The sequence below is a fragment of the Bos indicus genome, unplaced genomic scaffold, assembly GCF_029378745.1.
Source record: "Bos indicus isolate NIAB-ARS_2022 breed Sahiwal x Tharparkar unplaced genomic scaffold, NIAB-ARS_B.indTharparkar_mat_pri_1.0 scaffold_70, whole genome shotgun sequence".
In the NCBI taxonomy this organism is placed as follows: domain Eukaryota; kingdom Metazoa; phylum Chordata; class Mammalia; order Artiodactyla; family Bovidae; genus Bos; species Bos indicus.
The window spans coordinates 209997-234075 of NW_027223730.1; the positions used below are offsets into that span (position 1 = coordinate 209997).

The following is a 24079-nucleotide window of genomic DNA, read 5'->3' on the forward strand; positions in this document are numbered from 1 at the left end:
AAGAGTCCTTATCGTTTAACATGAATGAACACTGTGTGATTATGTCCTGGTGAATAATTGACGTTTTAATGGAAGTGATGAAACTCACCCACCACTTAAAATGTGCTGATGGTTCTGTTGGAAATAGGTCATTCGTTGGGACAGTTGTAAGTGTGCCTTTCTCCCACTTGTTTGCCTTCTGATCATCTCATGCATGTTTATAATAGACATAGTATTATTTCTTATTTTTAAAATGTTCTTTACTTATGTTTTTGGCCATGCTACACAGCTTATGGGATCTTAGTTCCCCAAGCAGGGATCAGACCAGTGTCCCGGCAGTGAAAGTGCCAAGTCTTAACCTCTGGACCACCATGGAATTTCCGCTTGGTGTTTTCATGTAAGAAATGACTGAATCAGAGCCATAGATGTTAGATTTGCGGGAAGCCAATTTAATGATGGTGGGTAGCAGTGTGCAGGAGACTCTGTGTGCCAGGCACGTGCTTTCCGAGTCTGTCATCTCAGCCCCAGGTGAGATCCAGATTGCTGCTATCCCCATTCAGCAGACATAGACACTGAGGCTTAGCGAGGCCGGGCACCCTGCCCAGGCTCTCACACCCAGCAGCACGGTGCGGACTGGTCTGATCAGAGCCTGGACACTTAACCATGGTGCTGTCCAGCCACCTTTCCTCCAGAGGCTCTCGTGTCCATCACGGCATCCCTGATGGAGGGAGCATCAGGAGGGAGCTCGCTGCCTCTCCCCTCGGGTCACTTGGATGAGCCCCTGTTGTTGGAGTCCAGTGCCCCAAGGGCTGGCCTTCCTTGTCCCTCTCCTGCTCCCAGCCCACTGACCGAGTACTCCTGGGCCTTCCCGCAGGACTGGGGTGGCTGTGCTCCAGTTCAGGCAGCTCAGTGCCCAGGAGCCCTTCTCCTGGGCACAGCAGACCAGCGCTGTCCCCCTGGGGTTGGTGACCTGGGTGTGCCACTCGCCTGCTCTGTGGCCTGCTTTGCCCTCCTGTTAAGTGGACACGGTGCTGCCCATCCTGGCCATGTGGGCACCAGTGGTGTGGCTCCCATCCTGGGTAGGGCAGCCAGGCTGTGGACCCAGAGGCCTTCCTCAGGAGAAGGCCCAGGCGAAGGGGCTGGCCACAGTCCCTGACTTTGAGGCAGGTGTTTGTCTCCACTGAGTCCATAGTCAACCCAGGTGTGTCACTTCCCTGCTCTGTTCGTTGCTGTTTTCTGATTTTTATAAATGCTTATTTTAACTTGAATTTGAGATCGATCCCTGTTCAGTTCCATGTGGATAATTTCTAGCCTTTGTAGCCTTCTGTTGTCTGAGGGTTCTTGTTAGAGCTCAGGAGAGGGTGCCCAGTTTATCCAGCTGCTGTTAAACGAGCTCAGCTGTATTTTGCACTGTCACTTTGTTGTCACCAAGCTCCCGTGGGACTGCACGGGATCAGTATTCTTTACAGAATCCCACTAAAAAGGCACAGGTTAGTTGGTTAAAACAACACACTCATTGTTTATAAAAATACATGCCATGCATGTCTCCTAAAACCTCCCCTGGCTTAACCACACACCCAGATGTGTCAGTGAGACCTGTCTGGACCCTGAGGGGTTAATCTGTTCCCCACACTGTTGCCACCACTGTCTTTCCTGTCCTCACACCCAGGACCAGCAGAAACGCTGGGAGTCCAGGAGAGATCATCTCTCTCTTTTTTTTTTTTTTAATTTGTTTATTTTTTAGTTGAAAGATAATTGCTTTACAGAATTTTCTTTTCTATCCAACCTCAACATGAATCAGCCATAGGTACCCATATATCTCCTCCCTTTTGAACCTCCCACCCCACTAGGGTGATACAAGATCATCTCTTAGTGAAGACCAGGGGGTGCTTTACGGAAACCACTGTGAGCGAATGACACTCGAACTGCGTGTAAGTACTTCAGTGAGTAGCCCCGAGTCTGTATGTTACCGAGAAATACGATCCAGGCACATGGTGTTCGCGTGGAGGGGTTAGGTACCTTTTCTGTGTTTCTCTTGTTGTCATGGGTTCCAGTAACCTGCATCATCATTACAAATGATCTTGGGTGGTGGCACAAGCTGTGTCTTTTTCTCCTTCAAACAGAAAGGTCTGGACGGCTTTGCTGAGAGGTTTCGTACTCTAGCTGTGGTGCTTCTGAGCAGCATCTGGCAATGAGCACAGTCCTTTCATCAGGGCAGTTCATGCCATGCAGGGTCCACGGTGCTGGCGTCGCTCTGCTGTCCTGCCCGGCAGGGCCATCTGGTCGCTGGATTCCAGAGAGGGCAGAGCCCAGCTGCAGGAAGGCTCCCATCCATGGTCTCTGCACTCAATCGGATGCTCTCGCTGCCCCATAGCCCTGCTTCTCTTGAACAAGACAGTCCTTTAAGATGGCATTAAGCTAGAACAAGGGGGTTTTTTTGTACTTGGGGGAAAGCATAGCTAATAGATTTTCAAATAAGTTTCTGGTTATAATGTAACGCCTATGTGATTGCCATTTTCAAAACAGTCTATTGTTAGCCAATTGGACACTTACCTCACTCCCTCAGCTGCCAGCTATACGGGAAGAGGTAGGAGATGACAAGACCACCATCAAATGTGAAACCTCGACCCCCGCCTTACCGCTGTCCCTTCGGCTGGGCCGCCTGCACACGGGGGCGCTGCACACAGCCACCCATGAGGACCTCAGGGACGCCCACAAGTAAGCGGCCTGTGTGCCCGTCATCAGTTTCAGGAGCCCTGCGCCTCTTGTCTTGAAGGAGTTGCAAGGATGATTTTAAAGGAATACCCTTGGGTTTAGTGCCTGTGTTTAGTGGTGAACTTCAGGTGCTGGGGAAGAAGAGCTCAGTGACCTCAGTGATTTTAGAAAACGTCCTTCTCTACAGATTGACTCCTGTGGGAGCTTTCTTCCTGATCTTGGTAGAGGTCTGCCCGGCCCGGGGCATGTTCCTGACAGTGATGGCCCTGTGCCTCTCAGGTTCGCTCTTGAGGGTCCCTCCCTTTTCCTCAGGGGTCTCCTCTCAGGAGACTCTGTCCCCTCCTGTGACTGACACTGTCCTCATTGAGACCACCACCTAAGCTCCCGTCCTGAGCCAGGCAGCACTCGATGGAGGACACATGTGGTCACTTGGCCAGCAGACCTGCACGGTGACCGTCGCTCTCCTGCCATGGCCGGGGACAGTCACCCTGCAGGAGGTGGGGGGAACTGCCCAGAGCAGGGGAGCTTGCCTTCTGCTTGAGCGTTTTCACCTGCTGAGCAGCGACCCTGATGGAGGGTCGGAGTGCCCTCTGCACCAGCTGGCCTGGAGTCCAGCCCTCCTCGGGGGAGAGCTCGAGGCAGAGAATCTCAACTTCCTGGGGTGGTTCTCTGTGTCTCGGAGCCTGCATTGCTTGTGTGGAGTGTGTTTGGTGAAGGAGACTCCACTGTCTGCTTCGAGGTTGAGGTGCGGGTGTTGCTGGGTGCCCATTTCTATCAGTAGATCTTGTGGAGGGGTGTGTGTTTGTACAAGGGTGCCAGTTAAAGGTCCTTTTCTCTCCCTAAAGCTCGACAGGCTCTCAGGACAGCCCCGGGAACAACCCCAGCAGCGGCACGAGCAGGCAGGACTCGCTGCACAAAGCCCCAAAGAAAAAGGGCATCAATTAAGTCCTCCATCAGCCTCTTGTTTCGCAAGAAGGAAAAGGGCCGGCCTGAAGACCCCAACAAGGAGGCATTAGGACCAGGTGGGTGCTTCACCTTTCAGAGGGAGGAGGGCCTGCAGGCATCTCCCTTCTGTGTCTCCCCTGTTGTCCCCACAAGGCTCCAGTCACTCACGCTGGGGGTCCTCCTAGGAGCAGGAGTGGAAGAGGCGTCTGTCTTCTCAATGGGTCTGAGATGATCAGATGAGTTAATGAGTGGACGGATGGATTGATTAGTGAGTGGATGGTTGGATGAACAGATGGCTGGCTGGATGGGTGGATGGACGGAGCATGGAATGAATAAAGCAGATGATTGTACTCCAATGCTAGAAACATATTGTACGAAATCAATTGAGTAGGAGCTAGGCAATGATTGTTTCCTCCTAACAGTGACATGTGTTTGGAAACTGCCTAAGTGCTCATCAGTGAGGGGTGAAGTACAATCTGTGGACACCCCACAAGGAACAGCCCGCCCTCCTTCCTGCCACCTCCCCATCCAGGAGCTCATCTGCCCATGCCCCTACCCCACCCCACAGCCATGCAGGTCCTCCTGAGGTCCCCTCATCACACAGGGTTATCATTAGGCCCTCATCTCGCTTGGCTTCATCTCCTTGAAGACAGGGTATGTTCCTGCCTCTTCAGCCACAAATTTGTTGAGTCTTGTTTGTGCTGGGTGTGGGATTTACGGGGGTAAGTAAAGCAGATGTGATCTGGAGCACAGTTAAGTGACAAGAGAGAAAAAGGAGCAGGTTATTAAATGTGATCCCTGTTATTAATATATACAATGCTGCGATGGATGGTGCATTGATTATATACCAGATGCTGTGTGTGCCCCTTCCCAAGCAGGTGTTGCCCCCTCCAAATTTACAGAGGAGGACACAGTGACGGTCACACGGTCAGGGAGTGGTGAGGGCAGGTTCACACCCACGCAGCAGGACCAGGCACTTTGCCAAACCCCAGCCACCTCTCTGGTGGATGCCACCGGAATGAGATGGTTCTATGGCATGATGATTCAATGGACATGAGTTGGAGCAAATTCCAGGAGATACTGAAGGACAGGAAAGCCTGGAGTGCTGCAGTCCACGGAGTGGCAAAGAGTCGGACACACCTGAGTGGCTGAACTAAAACCTGAGTGTGTGCTAACCTGCTTCAGTCGTGTCTGACTCTGCGACCCCAGGGACTGTAGCCCACTAGCTCCTCTGTCCATGGGATTCTCCAGGCGAGAATACTGGAGTGGGTGGCCACGCCCTCCTCCAGGGCATCTTCTCGACCCACGGATCGAACCCACATCGCTTGTTATCTGATGCACGGGCAGGCAGGATCTTTATCCCAAGCACCACATGGAAAGCCCCAGTGAACGGTGACAACTAGAAATGCAGAAAATAAGGGCTGCTTCTAAGTTAAACTGGAAGAGCAGCAAGCACGGGTTATAAAGAGGAAAACACATGCCACCCCGCGGAAACTGCGACAGCCAGACAGAGGCGGTTGCTGTGGGGCGCCCTAAGAGCCTTGCTCGTCGCCACCCTTTCACTCTGATCTGCAGGTCAGGCCAACAGGCCGCACCTCTCCTTGGGGGGCGTGCTGTACTTGAGGTGCACGGCCTGCGAAAGGACACCAGCCTGCTGACGCCAGCCCGCCACCAAACACCGCCAAAACCAGACCAGGAATCGCCAGGCCAGGCCCGGGGGCCCGAAGGGCTTCCAGGACATCCCAGTGACGGGGAGGGTGGGCGTGTTTGCGCGTGGGGCCTGGGGGGTAGGCTGAGGGGTGCGGAGGTCTTGGCCCATTCCCACCCCCAGCCACTCCAAGCCCGGCTGCATTCGCTGAGCAGGGCCTGCCCCCAATCCGTTTCTCTGATCAGGGCCACGCCGCCCTAGAGGTGTCGATCTTCGGGACCTGCCGTGACCTGACTCCCGCAGCCCGCTGGACTCTAAACCTCCTTCGGGACTAGGCACAATGAATCTTGAGCGCCCATCTTGCTGGGCACCTGCCTGGTGCTGAAACACACCTGGAGCCATGGAGGCGCAGTCCACTGGAGCGGGTCAGCCCCGCCCCTTCGCACTACCGAGGCCCCCCTTTGCCCCCACGCCGCCCGCCAAGCACTCGACCTTCCTGAGAGAGCAGATGAGCCACAGGCAGGCACACAGACAGACACACAGACACTCGCACGCACCCATGCCAAGGGAGACAGCTGGCCTGCGCAAGCTCCTCAGCCAGAGCCAGAGCACCTGGCAGAGGCCGGGGCCAGACGAACGGGCCGGCGGCCGGCTGTCAGAAGATACAGAGGCAGAAATACATGAAGATTCCGAGACAGACTCCAAGACGGCGAGAGGAGATACACAACACACACACACACACACACACACACACACACACACTTGAGTGTGGTCTTTGGAAATACTTCTGTTCCTAGTTGCTGGGTTGAGCCCAACTTTGATACGACCCATGGACTGCGGCCCATCAGGCTCCTCTGTCCGTGGCATTTCCCAGGCGAGAATACCGGAGTGGGTTGGCATTTCCTTCTCCGGGGGATCTTCCCAACCCAGGGATCAAACCCGAGTCTCCTGCGCGTGGATGCCTTGCCATCTGAACCAGGACATTGCTAATTCCCTAGGCAAAATACAAAGAATAGAGCTCGTGTTCTACTAAATGGAAAGATGATTTCAGAAACAGAAGCTGTCCTTTGTTGGTATCTGTCAATCTTTATGTGGTTTTTGTTGATTTTTACTATTAAGGCTACTGGAACAAGGCAAGAGAGAAACCCCAGAATTGAAAAGCAACTGGCATTTTTGAAAGAAACATGTGCAGGCGAAGCTCTCTTCCTTTTTGAGAGATGGTTAAATGCAAAATCTTGATTCAACACATAAGACTTTTGTGAACTTTATTTCAAATCTCCATGATGAACCCCTAAGGCATCCAGGAAGAAAGGACTAGAGGGGCAGACAGAAAGAGCAACCTTTCCCCTTGGAGCCATCTCAACCAGCTGCTTAGTTCCTTCATCTCAAGGACTACCATCTGGGCTTCTCTGGTTTGTCTGATTCTTGTTTCGGGACCGTTTCTAGTCACAAGGCTGTCAACAGAGGGGGTGGTGTGTGTGTGTGTGGGAAACCCTTCTCTCCATTCCACATGAGACCCAGTGGATAATCCAAGCCCTGCGCACTGCATTGAGTGTGCAGCAACAGTATCAAGGGTGATGCTGGTTAACAACGCATATTCCTGGAATCCACTCCGTTGGCTACTGACTGTGTGTGGTGGTGGTCTGGAACCTAGACCTGGAAGCTGTCTTGATGATTGCAAATGACACCAAAGTCTGAGGACGATGGAAGACCTTCACATTTCTGCAAGAGCCACACACCTCCAGAAGGAACCACAAGACTTGCCTGAAATGGTCAAGGTATAAGTATTGGACTCAACGTTGGAAGGTCTCCACCTTTGCTATGGAAGTCAAACGATCTTTCTTTGAAATGAAAATGGAGCATACTGAACGTTCACATTCTTCTAGAGCATTTGAAAACCCCCACCTTGTAGAAATCTGCTGTACGAGTTCCTTGAAAGCAAGAACCTATATTTATGGATGTGTCTTAATGCCGTAGATTGTGCCTCAAATATAGTGTACACATCAACCCAGGAAAGGAAAGAATTGAATCGACAAATATACAAAGAGATCAAAAGAGACACCTTGAGGCTTCCCAGAGCTTTTCTATCTTTCACACACTATGTAAATACTGAGCACCTACGAAGAGCTAGGAGGCAAGTAATAAGTTTCTGGAAATAGAATGTGGAGAGAAGAAGACACAGAGTTCCTGCTTTCACTGAGACGACTCTAATGATACATCACAGGCAGATCCTGTGAGAATTATAGAGGGGCCTCTTCCTTCACCAAAACCTGGGTGTCAGGGAAGGCTTTTCAGAGGAACCATTGCATTGAGGTCCATAGGGTGAACCTAGGTAAACCAGGGTTGAGATGCAGGAAGAATTTCAGGCAGGGAAAATAGCATCTTGGAAGGCTATGTGACCAGGGAAACTTAGGACATTCAAGAAATGAAAAATGCCCTATGGGATGGAAGCCAAAGAGTGCAGAGGGCATTCCAGGCAAAAGACATCAGAGAAGAACGTGAGGAGCAAGCCTGAAGAGAAGTGGTCGTATCTTCAATATGATGGGAAAATACAAGAGCCGTTGGAGCAGGGAGGTGACAGAATTGCATCTGCACTTCCAAAAGGTCATCTTGCTCCACATCACTAATGACTGGAGAGACTCAACTCCAAACTCCAAGGAGGGACCACTTCACATGAGTCCGATTGGGCCTCACTGCAATGTCTGTCAATAACAAATGCTGGAGAAGATGTGGAGCAAAGGGAACTCTCCTCCATGGTGAGTAGGAATGGGAGTTGGTGGAGCCGGTATGGACAAGAATATGGAGGTTCCCGAAGGAACTAAAAGTGGAAGTAGCCTATGGTTCAGCAGTCCCACTCCCAGGCATAGATCCACCCACAGTATAAGTGAACAAGATAGATGCCCCGTTTGGGCACATCTATCTGTGCATGCGCGCGCGTGATCGCCTGCTAGGCAGGGGGTGGGGTGGGGGATGGGGCTCTGGCTGGAGTCGGTGCAAGCCCCGGGATTGCCTGAGGCAAGCCAAAGGAGCCCCAGATGGAGAAGGGACTGCCTGTCGTCTGGTGTCCTGGAAGTCGAATGCGAATGCGGAGGGGCTCGCGGGCAGCGTGGAGGCAACCCAGGTCTGCAGCGGGAGCCGGGGCCCGGGCCACCCACTCCCCCCGCCCTGGGAGGGGCTGGGGCTGCGGGGGGGATCCAAGAATTGGGACGCGGGAGGTGGGAGGGGGTGGGGCTAAAGGACCTCTTCTGGCAGGCAAAAAGCCTCGAGCACCCGGGATTCCCAGGTGGTCTCCCATCCAAGATACTAACCAGGCCCGACCCTGCTTAACTTCTGAGAGCAGACAAGATCTAGCGCCTTCAGGCTGATATGTCCGGAGACTGAAGCGGTTGGCGCCGGGCGCCCTAAGAGCCTTGCACTTCGCCTCCCTTTCGCTCCGACCTGCAGGTCGGGCCAACGGGCCGCACCTCTCGTCGGGGGGCGTGCTGTATTTGAGCCGCATGACCCCCGACCTGACTCCAGCCTGCTGACGCCGGCCCGCCCCCCGAACACTGCCAACACCAGACCAGCAAGCGTCTGCCCGGGCCCGGGGGCCCGAAGGGCTTCCAGGACCACCCAGTGACCGGGAGGGCATGCGTGCGTGCGCGCGGGACCTGGGGTGTGGGCTGAGGGGTGCGGAGGTCTCGGCGCCGTCCCACCCCCGGCCACTCCAGACCCGGCCGCGCTCGCTGAGCGGGGCCACCCCCGATCCCATTCGCTGCTCAGGCCCGCGGGGCCCTGGAGGTGTCGGTCTTCGGGGCCCCCCGGTTCCCAACCCCCGCGGCCCAGGGACCTTTGAACATCCTGCGGGCCTAGGCGCAGCGAAACTTGAGTGCCCAACTTCCCGGGCACCTGCCTGCTGCCCAAACCCACCGGAAGCCACGGAGGCACGGTCGACCAGAGCGCCTCAGCCCCGCCCGTTCGCACTACCGAGGCCCCCTTTTGCCCCCACGCCGCCCGCCAAGCACTCGACCTTCGTGAGAGAGTAGACGAGCCACAGGCAGGCACACAGAGAGACACTCGCACGCACCCACGCCAAGGGAGACAGCTGGCCTGCGCAAGCTCCTCAGCCAGAGGCAGAGCACCTGGCAGAGGCCAGGGCCAGACGAACGGGCCGGCGGCCGGCTGTCAGGAGATACAGAGGCAGAAATACATGAAGATTCCGAGACAGACTCCAAGACGGCAAGAGGAGATACACACACACACACACACACACACACACACACACACACTTGAGTGTGGTCTTTGGAAATACTTCTGTTCCTAGTTGCTGGGTTGAGCCCAACTTTGATACGACCCATGGACTGTGGCCCATCAGGCTCCTCTGTCCGTGGCATTTCCCAGGCGAGAATACTGGAGTGGGTTGCCATTTCCTTCTCCGGGGCGGGGCGGGGGGGGATCTTCCCGACCCAGGGACCAAACCCCAATCTCCTGCGGGCGGATGCCTTGCCATCTGAACAAGGACATTGCTAATTCCCTAGGCCAAATACAAAGAATAGAGCTCGTGTTCTACTAAATGGAAAGATGATTTCAGAAACAGAAGGTGTCCTTTGTTGGTATCTTTGAATCTTTATGTAGTTTTCGTCGATTTTTACTCTTAAGGCTACTTGAACAAGGCAAGAGAGAAACCCCAGAATTGAAAAGCAGTTGACGTTTTTGAAAGAAACATGTGCAGGTGAAGCTCTCTTCCTTTTTGAGAGATGGTTAAATGCAAAATCTTGATTCAACACATATGACTTTTGTGCACTTTATTTCAAATCTCCATGACGAACCCCTAAGGCGTCCAGGAAGAAAGGAGTAGAGTGGCAGACAAGAAGAGCAACCTTTCCCCTTGGTGCCTTCTCAACCAGCTGCTTAGTTCCTTCATCTCAAGGACTATCATTGGGCTTCTCTGGTTTGTCTGATTCTTGTTTTGGGGACCGTTTCTAGTCACAAGGCTGTGAACAGCGGGTGGGGGTGTTGGGCTCTGTGGGGGTGGGGGAAGCCCTTCTCTCCATTCCACATGAGACCCAGAGGACAATCCTGGCCCTGCCCACTGCATTGAGTGTGCAGCAACAGTATCAACGGTGATGCTGGTTAACAACGCATATTCCTGGAATCCACTCCGTTGGCTACTGACTGTGTGTGGTGGGAGACCTGGAAGCTTTCTTGATGATTGCAAATGACAGCAAAGTCTGAGGACATTGGAAAATTTTCACATTTCTGCAAGTGCCACACACCTCCAGAAGGAACCACAAGACTTGCCTGAAATGGTCAAGGTATAAGTATTGGACTCAACGTTGGAAGGTCTCCACCTTTGCTATGGAAGTCCAACGATTTTTCTTTGAAGTGAAAATGAATCATACTGAACGTTCACATACTTCTAGAGCTTTTGAAAAGCCCTAACTTGTAGAAATCTGCGGTACGAGTTCCTTGAAAGCAAGAAACTATATTTATGGATATGTATTAATGCCTTATATTTTGCCTTGATTATAGTGTACACATCAACCCAGGAAAGAAAGAATTCAATCGCCAAATATACAAGGAGATCAAAAGTGCCGAGCCAAGTGACACCTTGAGGCCTCCAAGATCTTTTCTGTCTTTCACACACTAAGTAAATACTGAGCACCTACGATGAGCTAGGAGGCGTGTAATAAATTTCTGGAAATAGAATGTGGAGAGAAGAAGACACAGAGTTCCTGCTTTCACTGAGAGGAATTTAATGATACATCACAGCCAGATCCTTTGCAAACTTATAGTGGGACCTCTTCCCTCACCAAAACCTGGGTGTCAGGAAAGGCTTTTCAGAGTAACAATTGGTTTGAGATCCGTAGGTTGAACCTACGTAAACCAGGGTTAAGATGCAGGAAGAATTTCACGCAGGGAAAATAGCATCTTGGAAGGCTATGTGACCAGGGAAACTTAGGACATTCTAGAAATGAAAAATGCCCTATGGGATGGAAGCCAGAGTGCAGAGGGCATTCCAGTGAAAAGGCATCAGAGACAAACTTCGGGAACAAGCAATGAAGGGATGTGATCATATATTCAATATGATGGGAAAATCCAAGAGCAGTTGTGGCAGGGAGGTGATAGAATTGCATCTGCATTTCCAAAAGTTCATCTTGCTCCATAACACTAATGATTGGAGCGACTCAACTGCAAATTACAAGGAGGGACCACTTCCTCGAATCCGAATGGTCCTCATTGCAAAGTCTATCAATAACAAATGCTAGAGAAGATGTGGACCAAAGGGAACTCTACTCCACATGCAGACTGTGTGGGTGAATTCTCTAAGAAATTACGGGAAGAAGTGCTCCATCTTGTTTATTGCATTGTGTTTAGGGGAACTAATTTGGAATTAGTGGAGCCCATTTCTCAGTATATTATTTCCAAACTAGGCAACTATAATTACAGTCTGATAAGATGGAACTCAAATAACTTCTGAATGTTAATATATTTTGAAAGAGGAAATAATCTTGCAAGAGAAATATAGACAAACAGGAAAAGCATAGTTGTCAATATATTAACCTAGAGATGCTTCAAATATTGTTTAAGAAATATGAAAGTTTCATGGAGTATTTCACATGAAGGAATTATTTCCTCTTAAAAGTCAAAAGGGCTTCCCTGGTGGCTCAGAGGTTAAAGCATCTGCCTGCAATGCAGAAGACCTGGGTTTGATCCCTGAGTCAGAAAGATCCCCTGGAGAAGGAAATGGCAACCCACTCCAGTATTCTTGCCCGGAGAATCCCATGGATGGAGGAGCCTGGTGGTCTACAGTCCACGGGGTCGCAAAGAATCAGATACTACTGAGCAACTTAACTAACTTAAAAGTCAAAAAGGATTATGAGTCCACTCATAAAAATGATTTGTTCTTCAGTTTTATCATGAATTACCTGACTAAAGGATGATTATTTATTGTATTATTCCTTCAAAATTATAGCACATTGTTCACTTTCCAGATTTTTATTTAATTGATATTTATTTAACATTGACTCTGTGCCAGCACTGCAAAACCCACCCACACACCCTACACCAATTTTGTGATTTCATTAGAAACCACTTAATCAAGCAAATTCTATAGTTACCTCTATTTTACATCCTAAATTGGCACATTATATGTCACCCTACTTAACACTATTAAGATTATCTCTTTTTTTAAAACTCTTGATAAATATAATTCCTTGCTTCCTCACAAAATAATTTAAATTATATAAAAACTGGAACTTTGTCTAATTTATCACTGTATTCTTAGCTCATAGAAGAATATTAGTACTAGATAGTCAAAGACTCGTATTAAATGAAAATGATTTCAGTGGGTCTCAAAATAACTTGTCTTTAAAAGGCATTGGTGCCATTTAAAGTAGATATTAGGTTTCCATTTTCTCATCAATGATTCGTTTCATTGGTTTTGTCATTTCAGATCACTTTCTTGAACATCAGATCATGGAAGATAGAAATAATGTTACTGAATTTATCCTCTTAGAACTTTCTATGGACAAGAAAGTCCAGATCCTCTGCTTTTTATTTTTCTTATTCTGTTACCTGGCTATTTGGTTGGGGAATTTGATCATTGTGATTTCTATTACATGCAGTCAGCTAATCACCCAGCCCATGTACTTCTTCCTTAACTGCCTTGCACTCTCAGACCTCTTCTACACCTCCACTGTGACACCCAAACTCATGACTGACTTACTGATGGAGAAAAAGGCCATTTCCTATAAAAACTGCATGACACAGCTTTTCACCACCCACTTCTTTGAGGGGGGATTGAGGTCTTCACCCTCACAGGGATGGCCTGTGACTGCTATGTGGCCGTCAGCAAACCTCTCCACGACGCCATCACCATGAACAGGCAAAAACGTCACTCAATTCTCATAGCGTCGTGTGCAGGGGGACTTCTTCATTCTCTTGGTCTCTTTCTTCTTGCGATTGTTTGACCTTTCTGTGGCCCCAGTGAAATAGATCACTATTTCCGTGATGCATATCTTTTGTTGAAACTAGCCTGCACTGATACTCACAAAATTGGCTTTTTTGTCATTGCCAGTTCTGGCTTGATGGGACTGGTGCTCTTTGTGGTTTTGATGGCCTCCTACACTTTGATTCTGTGTAATGTGTGCACATATTCTGCAGAAAGCCACCATAAAGCACTTTCCACCTGTAGTTCCCACATCACAGTCCGTGATCCTCTTTTTCACACCTGTCATCTTTGTTTACATTAGACCTGCCACAACATTACCAGAAGATAAAGTGTTTACACTCTTCTACACAATTATTGTCCCCATGCTCAACCCGCTTATCTACACACTTAGAAACATGGAGATGAAAAATTCCATAAGAAGAGTTTGGTGCAATAAAAGGTTCTGGGAAGGGAACTTAATGATCTGAAGGTCATTCGTCTGACGCCAGTGACTGTCTTCTCATCACTCCCTCTGTTGCTGATTCTCTCCTGCTAATGGGAAAATCAGTCAGAATGTGTAAAAGCCAAGCCTCCAACAACAGCTTGCCTTCGGTGGTTCCTTCTTTATTTTCCTCTCAATGTGTTTTCCTTGATTTCACTTTTCACTAATAATCCCCTTTGTTTAAAAAAAAGAAAAGAAAAGAAAAGAAAACTTTTTACAGAGTAAAAACACACTGAAAAATCTGGAGGGAGAGTGATCCTGCCTGTATTGAAGGCTAAACCTGGGGGAGACTTCGCTCTCAAAATAGTTGGCCTCAAGGTATAAAAGGTAATAATATGTTAAAAGGTAAAAGACAGTTGAAGAATCCACCTGCTAATGCAGGAGACACAGGTTCAATCCTTGGGCCAGGAAGATCCTCTGGAGAAGGAAATGGCTACCCACTCCAGTGTTTTTGCCTGGGAAATCCCATGGAGAGAGGAATCTGGTGGGCTACAGCCCATGGGGATGCAAAACAGCTGGACATGATTCAGCGACTAAACAAAAACAAAAAGGCAGTTATAGGAAAATAAGAACAATCACATACTGCAAACTCCTTTCAGAACTATATACCTAGCCTCGTATCCTACAACTCTAGATTTCTTTTAATCAAATACCTAGAGATCTTTTTGTGTGTATTTGTGAACTGCGATTATTTTACTTAAGTGAAAAGAATATATAGATCTAAATACAACATAGTGTAAAGTCCAGCCTTATAGTCTACATGGCAAGTCTTACAGTCTGAAAAGCAAGTCACTGTGTGATCTGTTTGTGAAGTAACATTGTAAGTATTGGGGAAAATATATGTGTGTGTGTCTATATATATATATATATATATATATATATATATATATACACACAAACTCTTGCTATTTTAACTGGGTTTCACATTAAGTATACATGATCAAGGAATATATAAACTACAACTGACTTTGCTACAAAAAAGAAGAAAATATAAATCCTTTAGTTCCTCAAAATAGATGATTTATTTCAAAGTAAAAGACTTTCACTTCGTTTCTAATTTCAAGTGTAGAATAATCCTAAAATAATATTTGACAAAATATAGATCAGACTCAGTGATGGGAATATATATATATTCTGCTGCTGTGCTTAGGTGTTTCTGACTCTGTGGCCACATGGACTGTAGCCCACCAGGCTTCTCTGTCCATGGGGATTCTCCAGGCACAAATATCAGAGTGGGTTGCCATGTTCTCCTCCAGGGGATCTTCCCAAGCCAGGGACTGAACCCAGGTCTCCCATACTGCAGGCAGACTCTTTACCAACTGAGCCATCAGGGAAGCCCAAGTATACTGGAGTGGGTAGCCTATCTCTTCTCCAGGGGATTTTCCTGACCCAGGAATCAACCAGAGGTCTCCTGCATTGCAGATGGATTCTTTACCAGGTGAGCTACCAGGGAAGTCTAATGTGTATACATCCATACCTATAGGATTTTCATGATTTTCTAGTGCAAAGTATACATTTTGTTTGAAATACATTTTTAAGATTGCTGCATTTTCTTATGAAAATGTGCATAGTTTTGGATATAAAATGTAACTATTGATAGTATAGATTTGTATTCTATATAATGAGTTAAACTATATTTAATACTATAGATTTATTTTAGGTAATAGGATATTTTCTAATGTTTCTCTCTCAAATAATGTAATATTTTTTAGAATTAATAGGAAAGATTATGAATTTTAAAGAATCATATTATTAATATGTCATAAAAAATGTTGTTAACTGTTCTCCACACAAAGATAGGCCATATTAATATTTGGCTATATTATGTGTGTGTCTCCTTCAGAATTTTCCACAGTTTATTGTGATCCACACAGTCAAAGGCTATGGCATAGTCAAGAAAGCAGAAATAGAAGTTTTTCTGGAACTCTCTTGCTTTTTCGATGATCCAGCAGATGTTGGCAATTTGATTTCTGGTTCCTCTGCCTTTTCTAAAACCAGCTTGAACATCTGGAAGTTCATGGTGCACGTATTGCTGAAGCCTGGCTTGGAGAATTTTGAGCATTACTTTACTAGCAACAAAGATCTGTCTAGTCAAAGCTATAGTTTTTCCAGCAGTCATGTATGGATGTGAGAGTTGGACTCTAAAGAAAGCTGAGGGCCGAAGAATTGATGCATTTGAACTGTGGTGTTGGAGAAGACTCTTGAATGTCCCTTGGACTACAAGGAGATCCAACCAGTCCATCCCAAAGGAGATCAGTCCTGGGTGTTCATTGGAAGGACTGATGTTGAAGCTAAAACTCCAACACTTTGGCCACCTGATGAGAAGAGCTGACGCATTTGAAAAGACCCTGATGCTTGGAAAGGTTGAGGGGAGGAGGAGAAGGGGACAACAGAGGATGAGATGGCTGGATGGCATCACTGACTCAATGGACATGGGTTTGGGTGGACTCCGGGAGTTGGTGATGGACAGGGAGGCCTGGTTTGCTGCAGTACATGGGGTCTCAAAGAGTCAGACACGACTGAGGGACTGAACTGAACTGAATATGTATGTGTCTTATTTTTGTACTTGCAAGATACTTTGCAAATATTATTTTCATATTTTGCTTCATATTTACATGTCAAAAAAGAATGGTGTTTCAGAATTGTAAATAATAATCTTAAGGAGGCAAAAGTTATCAAAGTAACTGAATGAATATGTAGTAAATAATGTAAATTAACCAAATCTTACTTATTTTCCCAATTGAATTATCTCCTCAAGTGGATCAGTTGTTTGGAGTTACATTTTCATAAAGATCATCCATTCATCTTCCCAGATAGTTGCGAATATCTGGTAATAACTGATATTTTTCAATATCCCCATCTCTGTGTTTGCTTATAGTGTTTAATAGCCTTCCATAGAGACCTCAGTTCTGCCTTCATGTGTAAATTAAGCATAAACCATAATCCATGACCTTCAGCCACGAACTACAGAGTTTAATACCAGATATTTTGGGTGAGGAATTTTTTAAAAAGATGCTTACAATATATGCCATTCTTATCTCTCTTGTTAATAAGTACAAGTACTAGGAAATAAAGAGGCCAGAATATATTGCTTCATTTCACAGAGACATCATTCATACAAATCTCTCTCTCTCGGAATGAGGCTTAAAATAAGACATTATTCTGCCTGCCTCATTCAGTTTGGATTCATGAACAGTTCAGGTTGTGGGGTGGTGGTTGCTTTTCGCTAGTAAATCAAACTGTATGAGAAAACTCATATACTGATTTTAATTCCTATTGCGTGGGGATTTCTTATGTTATGTCGGTTCAGTTCAGTTCAGTCGCTCAGTCCTGTCCGACTCTTCGTGACCCCATGAATCGCAGCACGCCAGGCCTCCCTGTCCATCACCAACTCCTGGACTTCACTTAGACTCATGTCCATCGAGTCAGTCATGCCATCCAGCCATCTCATCCTCTGTCGTCCCCTTCTCCTCTTGCCCCCAATCCCTCCCAGCATCGGAGTCTTTTCCAAAGAGTCAACTCTTTGCATGAGGTGGCCAAAGTACTGGAGTTTCAGCTTTAGCATCATTCCTTCCAAAGAAATCCCAGGGCTGATCTCCTTCAGAATGGACTGGTTGGATCTCCTTGCAGTCCAAGGGACTCTCAGGAGTCTTCTCCAACACCACAGTTCAAAAGCATCAATTCTTCGGTGCTCAGCCTTCTTCATGGTCCAACTCTCACATCCAAACATGACTACAGGAAAAACCATAGCCTTGACTAGACGGACCTTTGTTGGCAAAGTAATGTCTCTGCTTTTGAATATGCTATCTAGGTTGTTCATAACTTTTCTTCCAAGGAGTAAGCGTCTTTTAATTTCATGGCTGCAGTCACCATCTGCAGTGATTTTGGAGCCCCCCAAAATAAAGTCTGATACTGTTTCCACTATTTCCCCATCTATTTCCCATGAAGTGATGGGTGCAGATGCTGTGATCTTCGTTTTCTGCATGTCGAGCTTTAAGCCAACTTTTTCACTCTCCACTTTCACTTTCATCAAGAGGCTTTTTAGTTCCTCTTCACTTTCTGCCATAAGGGTGGTGTCATCTGCATTTCTGAGGTTACTGATATTATCCTGGCAATCTTGATTCCAGCTTGTGTTTCTTCCAGTCCAGCATTTCTCATGATGTACTCTGCATAGAAATTAAATAAGCACGGTGACAATATACAGCCTTGATGTACTCCTTTTCCTATTTGGAACCAGTCTGTTTTTCCATGTCCAGTTCTAACTGTTGCTTCCTGACCTGCATACAGATTTCTCAAGAGGCAGGTCAGGGGTTCTGGTATTCCCATCTCTTTCAGAATTTTATACAGTTTATTGTGATCCATGCAGTCAAAGGCTTTGGCATAGTCAATAAAGCAGAAATAGATGTTTTTCTGGAACTCTCTTGCTTTTTCCATGATCCAGCAGATGTTGGCAATTTGATCTCTGGTTCCTCTGCCTTTTCTAAAACCAGCTTGAACATCTGGAAGTTCACGGTTCGTGTATTGCTGAAGCCTGGCTTGGAGAATTTTGAGCATTACTTTACTAGCATGTGAGATGAGTGCAATTGTGCGGTAGTTTGAGCATTCTTTGGCATTGCTTTCTTTGGGATTGGAATGAAAACTGACCTTTTCCAGTCCTGAGGCCACTGCTGAGTTTTCCAAATTTGCTGGCATATTCAGTGCAGCACTTTCACAGCATCATCTTTCAGGAGTTGAAATAGCTCCTCTGGAGTTCCATCACCTCACTAGCTTTGATCATAGTGATGCTTTCTAAGGCCCACTTGACTTCACATTCCAGGATGTCTGGCTCGAGGTCAGTGATCACACCGTCGTGATTATCTGGGTCGTGAAGATCTTTTCTGTACAGTTCTTCTATGTATTCTTGCCACCTCTTCTTAATATCTGCTGCTTCTGTTAGGTCCATACCATTTCTGTCCTTTATCGAGCCCATCTTTGCATGAAATGTCCCCTTGGTATCTCTAATTTTCTTGAAGAGATCTCTAGTCTTTCCCATCCTGTTGTTTTCCTCTATTTCTTTGCATTGATCGCTGAGGAAGGCTTGCTTATCTCTCCTTGCTGTTCTTTGGAACTCTGCATTCAGATGCTTATATCTTTCCTTATCTCCTTTGCTTTTCACTTCTCTTCTTTTTACAGCTAAGTCATACAGTGACTCACTTAGTGGCTCAGTCACACACTTGAGAATGTAAGGAACAACACTTCTTGAAACAGGCAATATCGAAAACAATAGCAGTAATAGTAGAATCATAAGAAGTTAAGTCAAGAACTTCTATTAGGTGTAGCCCAGTGACATCTCCATGTCATCTGACTTAGTTTGCTAAATGACTATAGCTTGCTGTTGATATCCTGCTTGTAGATCCTGAGCATCTGATCTTTATTCAAAGACTGGTTATTGAGATAAGCTTTAGAAACAAACTCAGAATGTCCTTTTTAACAACTTAATTCAACCTCTTAGCAATGTAACATAACCACAAGGAACTATCTAAGGAGTGAGTCTTAGTAAATACAGACCTTAATTAAAAAAACTGGAACTTAATATTCAGTGAAACATAATAGATGCCATAGGCCTGACATCAGTTAGGTGGATTTTTCTTTTACAGCTCCCCAGTATATGTTGAGATTTCTGTATATGTCGGGAGACAGTCTTTTTATTTACCTGATAAGGCTGTTCAGAACCCAAGTGTCTCCAGTTTCTGGAGGGATGAGGCAGAGAGAAAAAAGGTATAATTTTACCCATAGGAGTAAATCACTAGATTGTTTTAAACGATCAGTAACTCGAGGAGAAGTGCTTCTTTATATCTGAAAACACAGAGTAAAAGTCAACAATATGTCAGACAAAAAGTCGTGAAAATTGTGGTCATATTTAGCGGTCTACTCCATCCCATGCAATTGATCCCTTTGTTCTGCTGTCCTTGCCCAATGACCAAGGACATCAGTGAAAGCAATAGTCTCGAAGAGACTCATGAAGTTTTTGTGAACGTCTGTATGACCTGTCCAGCAAAGTGGGTGCCCTGATCACTGGAGATTGTGGAAAGCACCTTTTAACCATTTTTTTCTATTCTGAGATATTAATCCTGAAGCCAGGAAAGGCATTATCAAATAAAAATGAGGTTTGTCAGGGAGCCAGGAAAAGCCAAGTGGCCATCTTGGACCTCTCACAGCCCCAACTCTTTGGTTTATGGCCATTTATAATCCATTTTAAATTCCCTGAAGACATGTTAACTTTTGTAGAAGCAGAATGAGCTTTGTTCATATGTGCTGTAGTCTGTTCTCAAAAGCCACATTCCAAGAAAACTTTGTTCTTTTAATCAGTGAGAGAAAACCAAATTCCAGTTTGGTAACAGCTTATATTCACTGTGAAACAATAGTTATTCACTTAGTCATAGTAACAATAAGACTTCAAAGGCAGTTTAATGTCTTAACAAACTTGTAGCATGCACAAAACTCTTCTTTCACTTGCAACACACCTGGTTACACTTTCTGTATTCATCACTTCATTTGTCCATTTAGAGGACAGCCACCTGTACGTTTAGACTTACTTTGCTTTCCCTTAATAGAATGGAATTCCATTCCTTATTACTTTTTATTAAAAACACACATCTTACTTTTCTTCAGAAACCATGACTTGTACTTTACATCATCATTCTGTAGATTGGTAAGGATAAATCACCCAAAGTTATATCATTTATAAAAGTATCTTCACAATGCCTCTGTTAATTAGATCAATAAACAAACATCAATATCATGTATCAGTTCAGTAATGATTATTTCCCAGATCACACAAGCCTCAAATTCATTTACTTTAATTTTCTTGAATTTAGAATTGTTTGATTTGTAAGCACTGACTTCTCTTTAGGCCAATTAATTAGAGCTCATTGAACCACTTAGCCTTTAGCAATTTTTTCCAAGGATGGAGACATACACCGAGACACACACATATCTGGACAGACAGAAACCTCACAGTTTTCCACCTGAAATTTAAAATGTCTCTTTGTCCCTTTTAATTTCTTGGCTTGAGTTCCAGCTCATGGCTGGAGTCCCAGATAGAGTGGGCTGTGTATCTCAAGGACATGATAAGAGTTAACTCAGGTTTTTCCCCAGGCATGTTTCTGTTTCTCAGGCAGGATCAGAGCTCCCCAAAAGAGTATTTTCACAAGTCAAACTTTTAGTAATTACATGTGCAAAAAGAACCAGTTTTGCAATTTCAAAAAGATTCCATTTTACCTAGTTTTCTCCGGAGTCTAAAGAATACACATGGCCATTCAGGGTTCAAAATGTCATTTCTCCTTCATGTAGTCATAGCTTCATAGCTAAACTTTAAACCAGAGAGTGCTCAGATGGGCTCTGATGACAGGGGTAGACTGATCGATAAGATGTCCCAGCAGGGATTCTCTCTCTGGGCAGGAGAGGTCTTCTCTTAAAGCAAGAAACCCCATATATAAGGGATTTTTAGGCCTTGAGGATCAAAATTATCCCAGTTTTTCAAGATATTATTCAAGGGGCGTGGTTCTGGACTGTTAGGCCCCATCTGTAAGAGAGAAAAAAGCAGTGCCCAGTGCCATGGCTTTTTTCTACCAGAGGTGTCTGCCCCTGCTCTAGACGGGGTTGGAGACTGATTTTCCACCTAAGCTTCCTTCCCTGGCCAGAGCTAACCTGTCTCTTACAGGTGAAGGTGTCCTACTCCCAACCCCCCTCGTTCTACCACCCAGGCATGGTGGAGATGCACCAGGGTTAGACCTGATGGCATCCCAGATTGATGTCCAGGTCCTCACCATTAAAACCTTGGTTTGATTTCCCTTTTATTCCGGCACCACCTGGGGTGGAACAGAGTAGTTTTCCGGATGCTTGCCGAGCCAAGACCACTAGGGGAAGCACCCAACTTCTGTGTACCTGTGCACATTCCTCATAACAGTATAAGTGGCAAGTCATAAAGGGATGAACAGAAAACCCAAGACATCCTCCTGAGAGTGGCCACACGAGTCTATTTAATAACAAAGGAGGCGATGGAGGGCCCGCCTGCGAGGAAAAGCTAATCCTTCATATTCATGGAGTGCCAGCATCATCCTTTTTATTCCTGTCCAGCAGACTGTACAAAAAGAATACCTAAGGAGTTGAGACAAGAGCCACTGGAGGGCTTCGTCTGCTCTGCTAAGAGCTAGCGTTACTAAGGGAAGAAGCCCAATGCACTTTCAATCTGCCCAAATCTGGGGTGTCCCAATCTGTGTCCTCAGGAATCTCATGCTCACCAGCAATGCCTCAATCCATATAGTCCAGAGGCATAGCCATGACAAGAACTTGCCTGTGTGTCTGTGGGGTCAGGATGGTGATTTCCAGTCTGAGAGATGTCCCTGGAGCTAGAGCTCCAGCTAGCTCCCTAAAGTGCTCCTGTCTGCAGTGTCCTGTAAAACTTGGAGTGGGGGCCTTGCTAGAAAAGCACAATAACAGCATGGATTGCAAGTCCCTTGAAAGTCTACAATCCGGCACACAAGGTTAATAACTTTAATTCCCCAAGCAGATATGAAATGGTCAGAGGGACCAGGAAAAGCTGACTGGGGAAAAGAAATTCAGTCCACATGCTTCTGATTTAGTAAAGTAGCTGCTGCTGCTGCTGCTGCTAAGTTGCTTCAGTCGTGTCTGACTCTGTTGAGTCAGACCCCAGAGTTGGCAGCCCACCAGGCTCCCCCGCCCCTGGGGTTCTCCAAGCAAGAGTACTGTAGTGGATTGCCCTTTCCTTCTCCAATGCAGGAAAGTGAAAAGGGAAAGTGAAGTCACTCAGTCGTGTCCAACTCTTAGCGACCCCATGCACTGCAGCCTACCAGGCTCCTCCACCCATGGGATTTTCCAGGCAAGAGTACTGGAGTGGGGTGCCATTGCCTTCTCCGTAGTAAAGTAGAGACCACAGTAAAAGAGCAAAAGAATCTCAACTCTGAGTGTTCTTATCTTGTCTTGAAGATCTTGGACAAGCCCCCAAGATGATAACCTAGCAGTCAACGGTGACCGATGCCACTGGATTCATGGTGTCTAAGAAGAAGATATTACTCTGGGGCCAAAGACAGTCTCAGTCACTCAGAGCTTTGTGTATATTTTATTTAAAGTGAAGGTGACAGAAAAAGCTTCTGACACAGACATCAGAAGGGGCTCACTAATTTAAGTGGGGCCATATATACTTCTCAACTAGCCTCTGAGAATAGACAAAAAACATCTCAAGGATGTGAGCGTTTTGCCCAGACCCTTTCCTATAACATACATCCAAAGCTCAAAAAGAGGAATGTCCTTGAACCTGAGATACTGCTCCCTACAATGCCTACTTGTCTTAGGCAAAAGAATGTGAAAAAGAAAGCAAGCTTGCCTCCTCCTTAAAGGGGCTTTAGGCTTGGACTATTTATCAACCTGCTGGGACAGGTAAGTATACAGTTAAACTCAGAAAACTTTAATGTTGTAATGGTGGTGAGTAAACCATTTGTATAACATACCACTGATAACTCATATAAGTATATCACTTATAAATTCAGTATGAAGGTCAAAAGATAAAATATCAAAATAATGATAACTACAAAATGAAATAATGGAACCATGTTTGAAGAATTAGATGACAGTATGATACGAAGTCAACAAACAGAGAGACTCAATGAAGAGCTACAAATTATTTTTTTTAAAGGAAACTAACATAAATTCTGGATTTGAAAACTAAAATAATTGAAATGAAAAATTGATAGGTTCAACAGCACATTTGAGATGCTAGCAGAAATAATCCATAAACTTGAAGATGAATTCATAGAAATCAATGTAAAAATAAAGAGAAAAAAATGTTGAGGGAAAATGATCTAAGGCATCCATTCATTACACCATCAAGTATGGAAGGAGAGAGACTCTCAGAAAGCAGGGAGAGAAAGGGGAGAGAGTAAAATCACTTGTAGACGGAATGGCTGACCGGCAGGTCAGAGCGAAACGGAGATGCAGCGCAGGGCTCTTAGGGCGCCCGGTGGCAGCAGCCTCTGTCTAAGGCGATAGCGCCCTGAACGCGCCCTATCTCATCTGATCTCGGAAGCTAAGCAGGGTCGGGCCTGGTTAGTACTTGGGTGGGAGACCGCCTGGGTATACCGGGTGCTGTAGGCTCTTTGCCTTCCCTCTCCTTTAGCCCCCGCCCCACGTCCCAACTCTTGGGCTCCCGCAGCCCCAGCCCCTCCTGGGGCTGGGTGGCCAGGGCACTGACTCCCGCTGCAGACCTGGGTTGCCTCCGCGCAGCCCGCGAGCCCCTCCGCATTTGGCTTCCAGGAAACCAGACGACCGTCCCGCGGGTCTCCGTCTGGGGCTCCTTGGCGTGCCTCAGGCAATCCCAGGG

General features: G+C 46.4%; 2 protein-coding genes and 2 pseudogenes across 20 annotated transcripts in view; 3 read left to right on the forward strand and 1 right to left on the reverse strand.

Annotated features, from left to right (window-relative positions):
* Window positions 1–8436, forward strand: part of LOC109575115 (liprin-alpha-1-like) — a 32530-nt gene extending 24094 nt beyond the window's left edge. For 9 of the 11 annotated variants that reach the window (XM_070785533.1, XM_070785534.1, XM_070785535.1 and 6 more), the window contains 4 exons: window positions 1830–1910; window positions 2546–2697; window positions 2882–2973; window positions 3540–8436. In XM_070785533.1, the coding sequence (XP_070641634.1) occupies window positions 1830–1910; window positions 2546–2697; window positions 2882–2973; window positions 3540–3871 (657 nt within the window). In that variant the 3' untranslated portion in view covers window positions 3872–8436. The remainder of the gene's footprint in view (window positions 1–1829; window positions 1911–2545; window positions 2698–2881; window positions 2974–3539) is intronic. The other 2 variants (XM_070785540.1, XM_070785541.1) reach the window with 2 other exon arrangements.
* Window positions 1–24079, reverse strand: part of LOC109578038 (liprin-alpha-1-like) — a 392515-nt gene that overhangs the window by 195727 nt on the left and 172709 nt on the right. The window lies entirely within an intron of this gene.
* Window positions 8531–16607, forward strand: LOC139182039 (olfactory receptor 4P4-like; annotated as a pseudogene).
* On the forward strand, window positions 23735–23853 carry LOC139182048 (5S ribosomal RNA; annotated as a pseudogene).